Here is a 16,129-nt window from a genome sequence, read left to right on the forward strand (position 1 = left end):
CACAGTACATTACTAACGTATTCAATTTGGTTCAGCTTATCGGGAGCAGCGTTTGATGCGCCACCTTGTACTCCTGGATGATGCCGTTCTGTTGGTCGGAGGGAGGAGGGTCCCATGACACGCTGATCGACGTGCTGTTCTGGCTGCCTACCGTCAACACTGTCACTTGCTCCGGAGGCGCACCAGGTGCTGATGTTGTCCAGGGTAAAGTTGGGGGGGGGGGGGTAGAAAGATAAAAGAAACAATGGAAATACATAAAGGAGTGACATTATTTACACTGTTTACTTTGTCTAGCTCATATACAATACAGCAAGCCATACAAAAGTGTTTTCTGTGCCAGTGTGGCAGATGGCTATCAGAGCACTTTTTTGGAGGGTTTACTGGAACTTAAAACAATGCACAATTCTTCAATAGAGTTTAAGATGATCTAATCTTATTGGCAAGTTATACACACCTAGTATTTGAGGTCCAAATTGCGCACAACTAATTGCGCATAAAATTACCATATCAAGTTCAGATATGGGCAAAATGTTTTTGGCAAAGGAAAAATGGCCGAGCCCAGCTGCTAACATTATTCCTTTAATGGACTAAAACCATAATGACCACATGTAAATGCATTTAAAGTAGCTGTACTCAATTTTGCATATCTTATTTTAATGAAAATGGTCAGTCTCTGTGTCCACTAATGAGGCTTCTGCAATGGCTTGTCAACTGAAATGTGGTGTTATGCCACATGGTGCCAAATTCACACTCTTTCTTTAATGGGTCATTTTTTTTTTCAAATGTACAAAACTGGCCTTATAACCTCCATGGACAGATTGGCAATTGGATTTGAAGAGACTGCCAGCAGCAGGATGCAAACATAATGTCTGTGCAAGTGAGCAAATCATCATCTCTCACTCAACAGACTACACGACCACTCTGGGTACACAGTTTCTCATGATTCCCATTAAAACTTTCATTATGCTCTGACTGAGAGAATGAAATAACTACTCTGGATGCAATTAAGGACCTGAAACAAACAAGGTTATCTACAGTGAGTTCACGTAAGCAATGTGCTGAGTGCCACGGCAGTGCAGAAAAGCCAAAGCAGGTGGGCCATAACCGGATTGTCTGGTTTCCCACAAGGACGGAGAGCAACACGACTTCTCCAGATAGGATTAGTCATGGAAATGGTTGAAGAAAAATTACAGTGAGAAATGTTCGTGATTGAATTGGTAGATAAGAGAAATAAAGCGAGGCCATTAGTCATCTGGGAAGAGCTAAATATCTGGTAAACATGAACATAAGTAAACCCTTATAATAAATGAAGGATCTTAAGTTATTAAGTTATAAATTATTACATTATTTGGAATCCCTACTAATAGTCTGAAAAGGAAACTTTCTGGCTCATAATTCTTTAGGCAATACGTTGTCTTTGTCAAATTTTAAAAAAATCAAATCACCATCAGGTTGTCTATTATACTTTTGCTTTAGAGATATGAATTCAATGAAGTTCAAACTACATTAATGCATTAACATATTTTGGTTAGCAAATGTGAGTGCGCCATCCAGCAAGTAAGCTCCGGTTTGCTGTTTCCGCGAACTGATCGATCTCTCCGTCTGTCAAAGGTTTACATTAGGAAAAGAGACAGGAATCATTAAGTGCATTTCTGCAATTTCCGTATTCACAAGAACAGTCCCCAAGGAAGACTAATGGCTACAATACCAGCAATGACTCGGAATACCATTACATTAAACATCCAGAACAGTGAAAAAAGTCAAAGAGTATGCTCCTAATAATGTAACTAAACTTACATCGGGGTTAATGAAAACACTATCTCAAGAGTTATCTGAAGCAATTAATGATTCCAATGTTTTAGGAAACATTGCAGCGTTTAATCACAGCTGTGCAATTAAACAAAAGCCACATAAGCTGCTTGATGTCCTGCAATGCAGTGTATCGAGAGGTAAACACAGCACGCTATGCAAATGAGTGCATGGATTAAGCAGAATTGATTCATGGACAAGCAAACATTTTCTATGTCAACTATCCCCTATAACATATATATGGTGGTAATGATGATGTCACACAGCCAACTTTCTCTGGCCACATTTCCCCCACTAAGAACTTATCAGAGGGATGTGAGTATCAATACTATATATGATATACAATATCAATTAATGCTGTTTTCAGTGGGAGCCATCGGCTGTTTTGACCACTGAGACCCCTTAGACGCCCTCTGCCAGTATTTCACAAAGACAGGGGCACATTCCCAATCTGCTTTTGATAGAGTTCTATGCTCACAATTCTGTAGAGTATCTGTAGATCAAACCAATTTTCTGCACCTCTATGTCTTGTTTTCAGGATCCCAATCAGCAAGAGGATGTGCCCACAAGGCCTTAAATACCTGCAGTAATTATGGGTGGCCATTTTAATTGGGCCACAGTGAAATTAATTTTTCTTTTTAAGCCCCTGTGCATAACCATTCTCATATTCTTGGGAGGAAGATGCATTAATGCCCTTATAATGACTTGCTCTCAGTCCAGCTTGTGGGGCACATCAATTCAATACACCTCATGAAGAGGTTACTAGACCCTGAACACACTGTTTAAAAGTAAGAGTTGCTTTCGTCTTATCCAATAGCATCATATGGACATAGAAACGCTTTTCAGAGGATTATATACATGTTTTACCTTTATTTACAGTTTTCGTTATCAAAATTTGAGATCCATGTTATAGAATTTTTTTAATTGACATCTTGGCAAACTGGCACCATTAATTGTATGCAAGAATCAATTAGACGTGTCTTCTCCCAATGTAGCCATGAACAAAGAAAGAACTATCACTGGATAACATTGATACTAAATACAACTTAAACATGTGATGATTCTCTGTACTGGAGTAATATGGTGTCTGTAAGAGTAGATTTCTGGATGCTTTTTCATGGTGGATATCTAAGATAATAAAGCCCCATTAAAATCTCAAAAATAATGCCTACTCTATCACATGATGTGTTCGGATTTGATACAGCCTATGATTAATTATTCAGATGATACTACAAGTTCTCCATTTTTAACAAGGATTTCATGTTAAGTTACTTATGACTGAACAATTAAGCTAAAAAGAACCAGTAGCAAATCATTTGATCTGCACGATGGGAGCACAAGGAGAATACCAAGAAGTGTTACCACAGATAAATTGGAGATTTAAACTGTGAGTGTGTGTGTGTATGTGTGTGTGTGTGTGTGTGTGTGTTTGGGTTGATAAGCGGGGCTTATGTCATTCGGCTCTGGTTTGTGTGTGATGGAGACAAAGCAGCAGGGGTCCACTGAGGAGCAGAGAGAGAGTTTAGCTGATGTCAAAGGAGACAGTTTGTTCCCTCCCCTTCTGCCCACCAACCTACAGAGACTCCAGCTTGTCACAGACCCCCACTGCGCTGTCTGGTAGACCTGTTTTCACACTCAAGGGACATACTACAGCAGCAGGTTGGGCGGGTGTACTTGAAATGGCATTACCCATTACTATCTATCCACGAAGCCGTCACCAGCAGCGGCTAAATATAAAAGTAGGTGGAATAATTTATAAAAGAGCACTTGCAAAAGTAACTAAATCGCATATTTCTTTGCTACATGAAGTCAGCAGAAAAATGAATTTGTCGCTCACCTTCTTCCATAGTGCGTGCCGTCATGGATTCACTGTCCGCACCTTGGAACTCATTGAAATATGGCCGCACTTTAATCTCATAGACGATGCCTTTCTTCAAACCGGAAAGAGTTATGTCCCTCTCCGAGGCGACCTTCAAGTCCTGCATCTGCCACGGCCCCGGGGAGGGCAGCCCTGACGTCTGCCGGTACAGAACACGGTAGCCTTGAATAAACTGGGATGGGTTCTCAACCTGAAAGGAAAGAAGAGGGAGCGTGAGAGTGCAATGAAGACATGCTGCACTGTAATGACGTGGGAGGTGGCGTACATCTGTGTGTGTGTGAACGGCTTTGGAGCGGCATTCAGTCAGTCTCCTCGGTCAGGAACAATGTACGCTTAGTTAATCATACAGTTTAATTAGCAGCAGAGGAGACAGAAACCACAGGAAGAGAGTTGTAATCTATTTGTTAAAGCTGAACAGCACCTCTGAGTCTTTCAGCCCAATTTGGACTCAAAATTCTAAATCAAAACAGGTAGACTTTTTCATTTCATTTTTTTTACTACACTGTAACAAATTGCTGTAAACTTACGGGCATTTCTAACGGTATCTTACAGTATGTGATAATAACTGTAACATACAGTTAAATTTCCATCCCGTGCTTGTAAATTAACGGCCAATGTCATAAATAAACAGTTAAAGCTCTCAATTTACAATAATAGCAGATTACAGATTACATCAGTTGTAGGTTAATGTATGGAAGCCCATATCAGCCACTGAAAAACAGTTCAACATTGGAGGAGTTTCTCATTGTCTCGTCTCTCCAAGTAACGTTGGTAAGTGTTATTTGCCTAGCATGATTAACATTCTCCTTCCTTCCATCTTGTTGTCTTCCTCAACTTTGTAATTTTAATATTTTACCAATGACAGTGTTTCTAAATATTATATTTTTGTTTGTTCTACAGAGGCACTGGATTAAGGACGTCAGCCGTTTGCTGCGGTCAATTGAAAGTGTTCCATAGCGTATTGTTGCAGTTAGTTTACCTTGTTCCTAATGATTTTATGATTCATTGTTTTATGATTGTATACAAGCAGCATATGCTATGTTTTGTTCTTGTTTACAAATGCCTAACATTTTTGTCTTAAAGGCATCTAATAAACTCCAACCACTATGACCGAAATGAGTTTTGTTGTCTTTCTTTAATTTGCGGGGAATTAAATGCAAAAGTATGCGGTTATAAGTATACGGAAACATTCTGGTCTTTATAACACAAAAACACTAATCGTATGGTAACAAACTGTAATCCAATATACGACAACATACCGTATATTACGGTAGGGCACTGTAAATTAAACAGTAAGTTACTAGCGTCGACTGCCAGTAATTTGCAGTTAATTCACAGTAAAGTTGGTTCAAGTTTACGGTTTACAGAATCCATTTTACAGTAACATAGTGTAAAAACCATTTACGGTATTATACCATAAAAAAAACATAAATTCCTGGCGTCCTTGCTGCCAGTAAAATACTGTTAATTTACGGTGAAATTTCTTAGAGTGTAGTCCATTTCAGGAGAGGAGCACACTTTGTAACATTGAACTCAGAGCATTGGCTTGTTAACAAGGGCACACGCAAGGAAAGGCTTTTAAATGTGATGTAGAGGAGCTGTTTATCGTCAGACCAATCGAAATATATTAAGATGGATCTCTTCTCTTTTCTCTGTCTCTTTCTCTCAGTCAGCATGTCACTTACAGTGATTTGAGAATCTGAAAGCCTTATGCACTTTAGATGTACGGCCACTAATGTGTTTGTTCAACTGTGTTACAGGAAAAGTAAATCAAAGGGGGTTTGGTCAATAAATCAAAATAAATGACCCTCCTGTGTGTTCACTTTCCCATTTTCTTAGAAGATAGACACATTATTAATAAAGCTGTGCTCTGGAATAAGGGTTTTGACACGTTCTTGAGCATCTTTGTTTTGTCACCTGACATCTATTTAAGTAGAAGATTGTCCAATTAAAGTTCACTGACATATGAAATATGAAATGGGAGATTTGTGCAACTGTTCCAACAAGCAATACACAGGACAACAACAACTTCAGAACATATACAACGGTGCAGAAAAAGCACTTTAATAAAGACACTTTTACTAGAAATTTGCTAACAAATGGGTGAGTTTCTCACAAATGGCGCCCGGTCAAGTAACATCCACAGACTTAATTGGAAGGACAAAAAAGGCAGGTTTTTCCTGTCACTTTATCTGTCACTAGTGTAAAGCCATCGACGCCGTGTGTCATTAACCTACAGCAGCAGCTACTAGGGACACCTGGCTAACAGACAAAAATAACACTTCCCAGATAAAGGGCTGACTTTAAACTGCTTCCAGAAGCGACGCATCTCGCATCTAATGTTGATGTATTTGTCCTGAATAGAAACATTAGTCTTGTTAACAGCATTACCTCAAACCATTTTAAATTGATTGCGCACCAGCTGCTCAGACCATGAATGCGTAGCCATTCCTCAAACAATTTACTTACTGTGCCTGTGTAAACAAACACAGTGACATGCCCGGTGCAACGTTCTCAAAAGCCTCAGCTTGATTTTTTTGGCTGCTCTGAAGGTATAACTACTATAATTAAAAAAATAAAATAAAATAAAAAAGTACTCACTGTCCATGTGACCTGCACAGAAGTGGAGCTAAGGACCACAGGGTTATGCATGCTGACTACCACGTCTCCCAACTCTTTCTGCACGCGCCGATGGTCCACTCCCTGCGCAGTGGGACTAATGTCTGGGAGACAGAAAAGAAATTCAGGCATGTAGAGGGGGAATATTGATGCATGTGTGTGAGGATTCATTATACTGCACTTGTTTTTGTACCTTGAGTGCGGACTGGTTCCGACATGGGGCTGGGGTCCCCGAGCCCTCGAGCATTTACTGCCCTGATTATGAACAGGTAGACAGTATTGGGTCGCAGGTCAATGACAGTGAACTCAGTGGTCTTCACATGGTCCGCCGCTGTCTGCCAGCTGTTACTCACTGACTGCCTGTAGAAAGAGGATGATCAAATGTAATTAATTAGAAAGAATCTTTTCATTACCATGGAAGTAATGCAGATTGTTTATTCGAGGCGGAACTGGTACGCTGCGTTTCCAGAGACAGGAAGCTAAAATCACATCTCACACAGTAATGAAATGCCACATTCACTGGTGAAATCTTTAGAAAAACTGTGATCCTCAAGTAGAGCAATCAGTTTAACAATCATGACACATGCTAAGCCTTTCAAGTCTCTTTTTTAGTCAACTATTTGGTAAGGAAAGAACAAAAGCTTTTTGTCATGTGCCAATCATTTTCTGTTTGAACAGAGATTTTAATCGTCAAATAATTAGCATTAAAATTCAAATTAAACACAATTTTTTATCTTCAAGAATGAATTGTAACCCATTCAGAAAATTCTGCTTGTAACAACTTTGGCTTGAATAAATGCCCTCAGAAACACCCACAATTGCCATAAAAGTTTGGGGTCACTAGATATAGCTAGAGGACATAGGTCACAGACATACCCAAAGGCCTCTATGACATAGGAGGACACTGGAGAGCCCACCTCCGGCCCCGGTTCCCATGACAACGAAATACTGCTCTTGGTAACATCAGTGACAACTGGCTTGGAGGGAGGCCCCGAGAGGGCCGTTGCATTGTGAGGAATAAAGTCTAAGAGGTCAGTGGAGTCTGACAAAGATGGAAACAGAGAGAGAGAGAGATAATGAATACCTGCAATAGCAAAGAATATCAAGCAATGTCATGCTTGATATGGACACATTTTTTTAATATAAATGATTTCTTCTGAAGCAGACCTCTGACATCCAAGTAGGCACTCCATGATGTTTCTCCACTGGAGCTGGTGGCAACACAGGTGTACAAGCCCTGATCAGACAGCTAAGAAAGACAGATTCAATTATCCAAAACCGGCCAAAACAAGCCACTATTTGCATCTGCATCATTACAACTCCAACAGTTGTCACAAACACCAAATTAAAAAGCAAAAAGCAAAGAATCAGGTGAAGCAATCTCTATGAACTTGACCTGTAAATATTTCCTCTGTAATCCATGTGAAACAGTTTTCTTTCTGTAAGTCTAAAATGGTTGTTAAAAGCTCTTGCGTCACTCTGGGCTTTTGAAGGAAGTTCACAGCTAGTATTACAGTAAAAATGCATTAACCTCCACTGGCCTGCATTTGGCTCAAGAATAGCTGGAGAGTGGATGAGGAAACTTTAACACAGAGCATTAAAAAAAGAGCCCAGTAAGAGCATAGATTCATTTTCTTAATTGATTTCCTCCAATAATAGTCACCCTCTATTCCGAGAGCCATCAACATTATCATCGTCAGTGCTGACACAGGGAATAAGAGATCTCACAATCTATTGTATATTGGCTATGCCTTAAAGACCACTCTCAGCCATGCCATCTCTCCAGAGAGTAGAAGAGAGAGTGACACAGGAGGAGCACTTTGACACTGTGACAGGACACCGCATATTGCACTTCTTCTATTATAGTAGCGGTTTAAGACCACTCACTTGTCCCTGTCCTTGAATCCTTGAGTCTAACTGCTGCCTCAGAAACTGAATAGCAGCATTTAATAAGTTATAAAAATCAATACTCGCTATTCATCTTTTAAAAGCATTTTTTTAAATTACATTCACCTGGCAGGTGGGACAATTTGAAAGTTTTTCACATGCAATAGAAGAAAAAAACAGCAAATAAATTGTGTGTGTAAGGACATCTGTGTTTGGATGTGTATCTATATATGTACAAAGTAGCTATTTCATTTTTTGGGGTGTTTCTATTGAATTGCATAAATGAACAACTTGCAGGTAGGTAAATGTGTGCAGGGATTATTTGCGTACAAAACAGGTATATTTTTAGCTATTGGGTGAATCATTTAATCCAAAGTAAAATGAAAATTGACTTTCTAACTAATTAATCCTCAGGTCCTGATAGAAATATTGCTGGCAAAACATGCTGGCTAAAATTGGTTTGAATACAAGGTACAGGAAAAAATGAGGGAATAAAAGCTTAAACTGCACTTTGGAAACGTCACAGCGTTTCCAGTTATCACCTGGTTGATTTTTTTTATAGGCAGGTATTAAAATAAATGACCACAAGTAAGAAATGCGCCTGTTATTCGGTCCATTATACAAAAGTAGTAAACAAGTTCTATGTAATAATGCATGCAGAATGCTCCATGCTTAATCCCACAAACATTCATCTTTCTGTCATCTGTCACAATGACCCACCCTGGTACTCTGGATCTGAAGGCTCCCATGCTCCAGCAGGGAAAAGCGTGGATCCTTTCCAAGCAGATTGACGCCATTCTTTCGCCAGGTGACTGTGGGTTCAGGGTCTCCTGATGCCTGACACTTGAGTAGGGACAGACCTCCCAACGCCTGCGTTTGGTTGGAAGGGCCTTGTCGAATGATGGGCGGAGGGCGGCCCTTCAGGGCTAAAGATAGTAATCAAGGAATAGGCAGTATTTAAAATCACAATGTAATTTTGGTGTCACAGTTTTGGCATGTATGACTCATTATTCTTACTTGTTAGATTTTGTGTGTTTGAAAAAAAACATTTGACCTTATCACAAGGTGTTAATTTGTGATTGCAGTAATTGCATTAGTGACTGCAGGCCCAAGATGTTAGGGTTCAATCTGATGGATTTGTTGTGAGAGGAAGTGACTGTTTCGTGAGCCCTTCCTACAGCGAGGCAGTGTGCTCATGGCACTGCATCACACCTTTAAGCTTTAATTACCAGGTGAGGATTAACGATGCTTCACCCATGGTGATAATTACCAGACCTTCTTCATAACACCTTTCAACACATTCATGCCTGTCCGCTCTTACTCTGTGACTCACGGCCGTACCTCCACCCTCTTAGCATCCGCCCCCCTACCCCCCGCCACACACAAACACAAAACTACACTCTGCATTAGCCGAGCAGAACAACAATACACCTACTCTAAAGCTTTCTAAAGCATGTTATATCATCCAGAAAACAGGCCCTGCACTCTGCAACCGTAATATGTGGAGTTTTGAAGACCTCTGGACCTTTTACCATCCCTCCGCTTCCAATTTCCTCACTGCTGCTCTCAACTGTTATCAGGTCTGTCTCCAGTTGTACAAGTGTTTACAGCAGCTTCCCCATGTCTAATCTCTCATCACACCTCCTTCAGCACAATGAGGAACAAGGCACCTCAAGCCACTGGGGGTAAAGGTACAATAACCAGAACGGAGGGAAAGGATACATGACGAAGATTATTGCACAGGCGGAATTCTTTGCATTTATGTGGCATTATCATCTACATATGCAGTGTTGCTGAAAAGCAATATTGGGGGATTTTCACAGCAATAAATTATTCTATAATGACCATTTTAAAGGGAACCTCAGTTCCGAATTAGTCGTCACATTTGAGATATTTAATCAGTGTTACAACTAAAAAGCGAAAAGAGAAATTACAATGACGCCTTCTCAATCCTCACAGACCTTTGGCTAACAAACTAGCATATGCAGTGGTGTGTGCGTTCTGTTACTTCTGAAAAATATAAACACACACACACACACACACACACATACACACACACTATGTCCCTTCTTCGGTCGGTTATTTCGGCATGTTTATCCGCCACACCTTCAAGACCATTCCATGGACAAAAAGTTTGTGGGCCGCTCCATCAGAGGGCCAGGTGCTATTCATATAGCGGTCAGGTAAACATTTTTACACTATTATTACACCATTATTCTCTACTATTCTCACAAGACTGGATATTAAATAAACCTGTCAGCTGCACATTTGAGCCAGGGTGGAGCATATATGGATTTTCTGAAAATGTGCATCGAGTGGAGGACCCTCACAGCCCCTATCTTGAGTAATACTAAAAACATCACGTCACTTCTACTTGGTATTACAGCAACTCTCCGTTTACAGCCATCAATCAACCGTATCTTTCCCTGCCCTCATGCTCTAAAACAAACATTTTGATATTGATCAATCTTCTGAGTGACAGAACAGGAGTCATTTCCTCTCAAAAAAACCTTCAGCAGATGTCAATTTAATAATGTGTGGGAGAAAAGCCAAGAAACAAATGGAAAAAAAGGACATAAACAGCTCCCAGCTGGCAGCGGCGCAGCACTTAATGTTGACATTAAGGCTTTGTCAAAAGAAAGTGTTTCTCCATCAAAGAGGCAGTTTTCAGACTATTCACATTTACCACAGAGAGGTGGTGGCTTTTAGACATAATAGTAAGATGCATCTTAACCACTCTGAGTGTGGGCGGACAAGGGCTTTTTATTCACTGTTTTAGTAAGTCGGGACAACATTGCAAAAACCTAAAATGCTATTAAACCAATGCAGAATCCAATTGACAATGCCATTAAATTGTGTGTTGTTAGTACGCTTATACCAACAATATTGCTAATACGAACCTCTGACTTTTAAGAGCAAGGCAAAATATATGTCATTGTTCCAAAAGGCCAACAACTATCAGGAGTATTCCCTCCATATTATAGAATAAAGGGAAAAGTAATGATCCATTCTGTTGAAATTACCTTGTTACCGCGTTAAAGTTATGCAATAGTTTTTTACATATATATATATATATTTTTTTTTTATATATATATTTTTAGTACCATGCATATGAGTAATTAACTTAACAGTGCATATCTATAGAATGCTGGTTGAAAAACAATTGAAAGTAATAACTATTAGTGCATGCTGTTACATCCATGTTGTAACGCGTAGTTACTAAATGCGTGTCCAGCCTTACCGTCTGCTACCTCAAGCTGGGCCTTGGCGAGGATGCTGCCTGCCACAGTGAGGGCTTGGCAGATATAATACCCTGCATCAGAGCGTTGGACGGAGGAAATGGTCAGCTCTCCATTCAGTGACACAGAAACCCGGCTATCTCCCTGTTTTGGCTGGTTGGGGAAGAGGAGGTCCTACAGGGAGTGAGAGAGAGAAGTAAAGCAGATAAAAGGGGTTGGCATACTTTCTTGGTAATTTAGAATTCACAAAAAAAAATACATTTTTGTTCTTCCTTAATGACAAGTATATTATCCATGAGGAAATGTATTGATGAGTTGCTCATGACAGAACATTATCTCCTGCTTTAATAGCTTGCAGAACTATTATTGAAATAATAGTTACCACCAAGTCTCCTGGTGAAACCCTAGAATCGCAATTGCTTGCTTACTTTTGAGCACTAAATAAAATCTTTCTAACAGAGTTATGCTCAACTGTTTTGTACCCAAAGGACCAACTTTGAGATTCATGTTTTTCTGAAATTGAATGTTTGCCGTTGGTCACGGCACATATCAATATCTATATTTCATGAAGCACCTTTGTGAATCTCAATGTAACTGACAGTAATTTAACTATTTTAAATCAGCACTTTTCTAAATTACCAGTTGGTTGCCTTAACATTTTCCAATGGGAAAAAAGAAACTTCATCAAGGGAAATTAAAAAGCATTTGACTTCTCAGTACGGAAATTTCCGTAGTGTCTTTAGACACACAATCTGAGCCTTTCAGTAGCAAATAAAATCACTTTTAGTTGATGTAAATCCACAGTGATAATTTCCCCAAGCAATTACTACAATCTATTTAGTGGTTTCTGGCAGCAGTGCTCTCACTCGATACTGGGCATATTTTTAAAAAAAATGCCGTCCCCACTATTCACTTAGATGCATTTTATGCATTTCAACTTTGCATATTTAGTAAACATAACTGACTTCAAACCAATCACTGCTGTACTCAATGCATCTTTTCAATTTGCTTACATATTCCAAAAAATTATGTACGATGCAGTTAGAATAGTAGGTCAATGGGTGGGTCCAACTAAGTCTAGATGGCAGTTTGTCCACAAGAGTGACCATCTTGCTGTAATAAACTGCAGTCATGGCTATGGAATTGAGGCATCAGCTATGTCTGTTTCTGCACCCCAAGCAGCACACAAGCTGATGGGCAGGAAAGGACATTAGCCTGGTCTCATTACGTCTAATGACTCTAATGCTGCACATGCTAAGTGAATTGGCCAGTATGGGACTTAGGTAGATTGGTGATAAATTACCAGTTTGTTGTCTATATATCGAACAGAAGTACACAGTGCTGTCACCTGGTTTGAACCTGTTAGTTGGACCCTGGGGGAGGGGGTGGGGGATAATAGAGACATAATGAAGTCCTCATAGTGCATACATATACAGCCACATAAAAAACGGCCACATTCAGTCAAATCGGTCGCCTCACCTGGCTACCCTCTCGCTGCCAGAAGACAGTGGGCTGAGGTTTGCCTCTGGTCTCACAAGGAAAGGTAGCCGTCCGTTCTTGTGCCACAATCTGGTCACGGGGTCGCACCACAAACTGGGGCGCCTCTGAGATTTAAAGTGAAATAAACAATAATACAATAGCAATAACAATAGCTTTGCATAGACTTTCAAAGTGCGCGTGATAGAAAGAGTAGTATTAGAGAAAAACTCTGTGACTGAAGGTCCAGCTACTGTACTACCTCAAAGGTTCATGCAGCAGATCTTTGTTACATCATTAGGAACTATTTTTTGACTATGCCAATCAAACAAGTCATTCATCCAGCTGCAAGAACATCTGAATGAATAATATCTACTAATTATCAGGGTGTCAAAGTCGTTTTCATTTGAAGATTTGTGAATTAGGACATATGAATCATACTATCTATATCCATAAAAAAAAGTGAGGTGGTAAATCCAAACTTTCCGGAAAAGTCAAGGGTTGATAGTAACAATGTGGATATGCATGTGCCCTATTAGTATGATGAATGTTTGTGGAATGCCACATTAAACCATGCATATGCCTGTGTGATCGAAAACAGAAACAACAAAGAAGAGCGAGGCATGCATAATGGGATCAGCTCTTACTTACCAACAGGGCGAGCTGGTAACACAACAATGGTGTGAGTGAGGTTAACACACAACTCAGAGAGAAGGAAAGCAGAGGAGCAGAACAGAGGGACAGAAAAAAATAGAATGAAAATCAGAAATGAATGAGATGGAGTTTGGTTCTAATTTACACAGGCTCCGCCCTGTACTGCATTTCCCTCTTCCAATCACAAGCGTGCTTTGGGCCACGGGAAATTTGCATTGGCATAGCCAGCTAGATGCCTACTTGAAGACTCGCTAACCCGAAAAAAACAAAAGGCAGCATGGCTGACTCTGACATTCCACCGGTCACTTTCTTTCACACTGCACACGCCACTTTTCACTTGTAAGTTTCATTTCGCTCGTGCACTTTATTTTTTAAATATTTTTACTTCAACTTTTATTCCTTTATCTTAAACTAACCCATAGCCTTATACTACTAACCCATAGCATTATTTTTTGTTTTATTCCTTGTGCACACTTGTCTTGTCATCCATTGCCGTACTGTCTGCTGTTACGCACCAACCACCAAGTCAAATCCCTTGTATGTCTGACATATTATGGCAATAAATGTTTCCTGATTCCTAATGCACCCTGCTGCCTGCCATCCTTTATCTCTTCTGCCAATGGCAATTCCCGGTGGACCAATGCATGCTTCTAATTGGAGGATTGGATTAGCCATATAGACCAGCAAAGGGCTGCAATTGTGCTTATAGAACTAGGGTTACAATATAGTAACCTTCTTTTCAATCCATGAAGTTTGAGTGGGGAGGAGGGTGGAGCTCAGTCACCAAAAGCAGGTGATGGCATGAGCCTCAAGGAAATGTAGCAATCCTAGAGAGAAGAGTAACCACTGCCAAAAAAACCCAGTGCTGAATCATTTTTCTGGAACCAATGTCACCTTTAGGGAACATTCACAGTAAACAGATATTTTTGTTAAGTGTCTCACGTAAGCGAAAAAGACCTTTGAAGGACAGGCTTAGATTACATTTAAGTGACTGAAAAGCAAAATGTAAATGTGTTCTAAAATTCAAATCAGGGCAAATTTGTCATCTGGTTGACTGGCAAGTATTACATATGCCCAATATAATTTAATATAAAAATAACTGTAATTAGTAAAAATAATTAAACAAATATTCCAAATAATGAGTGGAAACATAAGCACACTACAACCTAAGGTGAAACATTTGATTAACAATTATTTATTTAATTTTTTTTTTCTTTCTAGAAATATTTAGGCCAGCATTTAATTATTTAGTGCAGCTTCCCAATAAGTGGTCTGGTGTAACTGAATAGTGAGCATGTCTAAAATCATTATACTCATGTTGGTCAAAATATGTCTTGTTTGTTTCCGACACCAATCGTTGGCAATTTAATGTGTGGCTACATCTCTTAAGGGTTGATGTCATGCCTTAGTTATAGGAACAACAACAATAATACAATACAAAAGGAATAAAGTCATAAAGAAGGAATGAAATATGCAGGAGTTCTTTAATGTACAGTGTGTGTTATGATTTAAGAAAGTACTCATCCACGTTGTACCAATATGTTATGGCTCCAAGTCGGCTCCAAGTAAAATGTTACTTCTATCGTAAATTGTTTAAACAATGTTTTCCGTATCTTATAAAGTAAAGAGCCGAAAGAATAGGGGGTCTGATTTGCTAATTAGAATTGAATTTTTTTAATTGTGAAATAGTTCCCTCAGCCTGATATGCCGTAGCTATGGCGTGAGTAGGCTGAATGGAGACTGAGCCCCCCGGGAGAAGTCATAACAGTTCACTTAAAACTGGTTAGATCTTTCATATCTGGAGCCTGGCTGGAGATCTGGAGCAATCAACTACATCGGCCCGGCGATATGAAAGAAAAGCTGAGGCGGGGCCCAACCTTTCAGCAGGGGGGCAATAACGCTCGTAAAGTGGGCAATAAAGGATGATTGTCCTCTGGCCTGCTTTGGGAGACACAAAAATATCAGGGACGGGTTATGAGCTTTGCTTCGAGTGAGTCCGCAAGCAGGCACCCACCTCTGATAGTCAGGTAGGCAGAGGCCTCCAGTTTACCCACACGGTTCTCTGCTACGCAGGTGAAGGTTCCCTGATCACTGACGGACGCTTTTTTTATCCTCAGCAAGAAGTCCTCCTTTTCATGCCTGATCTCATACCTGGGAGACAGGGACATGAAGTCAAGTGAAGAGATCAAAGGAAAATGTCACAAAACTAGAAGATCGATAGCAACGACGCATATCAAAATGTTCATTTAAATCAAATAAATACAGTCAACAAACACTACAATCTAATTAATGCTGCTTAAACTTGTGTGGTGTTTTAGATTGAAGCTTTTATTTAGGTTGTGTCATTTTTAAAGCCTTTTTTAAGGCAACTAAAGACTTCCCGCTGCACACACTGCCGCAAAAGTAGAAAAAAAAGGAGAGCAATTATGCTGAGAAGAAGGCCTGGCAAAATGAAAGGTGCTTTCAGCTGGAACCCTGACTGTTCCACTATTTCAATATTTATAAAGACGAGCCACCCACTGCGGCGTGGGCTGTGCAGTATGCTACACTATGTATGTGTGCGTGT

At 39.9% G+C, this 16,129-nt stretch overlaps 1 protein-coding gene across 1 annotated transcript in view; it reads right to left on the reverse strand.

Moving 5' to 3' along the window:
• Nucleotides 1–16,129, reverse strand: part of LOC120822509 (roundabout homolog 2) — a 68,438-nt gene that overhangs the window by 12,218 nt on the left and 40,091 nt on the right. Inside the window, exons 6-15 of the mRNA XM_040182268.2 lie at nt 15,578–15,714; nt 12,913–13,037; nt 11,436–11,607; nt 8,915–9,120; nt 7,475–7,556; nt 7,184–7,349; nt 6,501–6,667; nt 6,290–6,411; nt 3,647–3,878; nt 65–189 (exon numbers count right to left, since the gene is read on the reverse strand). Of these exons, the coding sequence (XP_040038202.2) occupies nt 65–189; nt 3,647–3,878; nt 6,290–6,411; nt 6,501–6,667; nt 7,184–7,349; nt 7,475–7,556; nt 8,915–9,120; nt 11,436–11,607; nt 12,913–13,037; nt 15,578–15,714 (1,534 nt within the window). The remainder of the gene's footprint in view (nt 1–64; nt 190–3,646; nt 3,879–6,289; nt 6,412–6,500; nt 6,668–7,183; nt 7,350–7,474; nt 7,557–8,914; nt 9,121–11,435; nt 11,608–12,912; nt 13,038–15,577; nt 15,715–16,129) is intronic.

This window comes from Gasterosteus aculeatus, chromosome 7, assembly GCF_964276395.1.
Source record: "Gasterosteus aculeatus chromosome 7, fGasAcu3.hap1.1, whole genome shotgun sequence".
Taxonomy (NCBI): Eukaryota; Metazoa; Chordata; class Actinopteri; order Perciformes; family Gasterosteidae; genus Gasterosteus; species Gasterosteus aculeatus.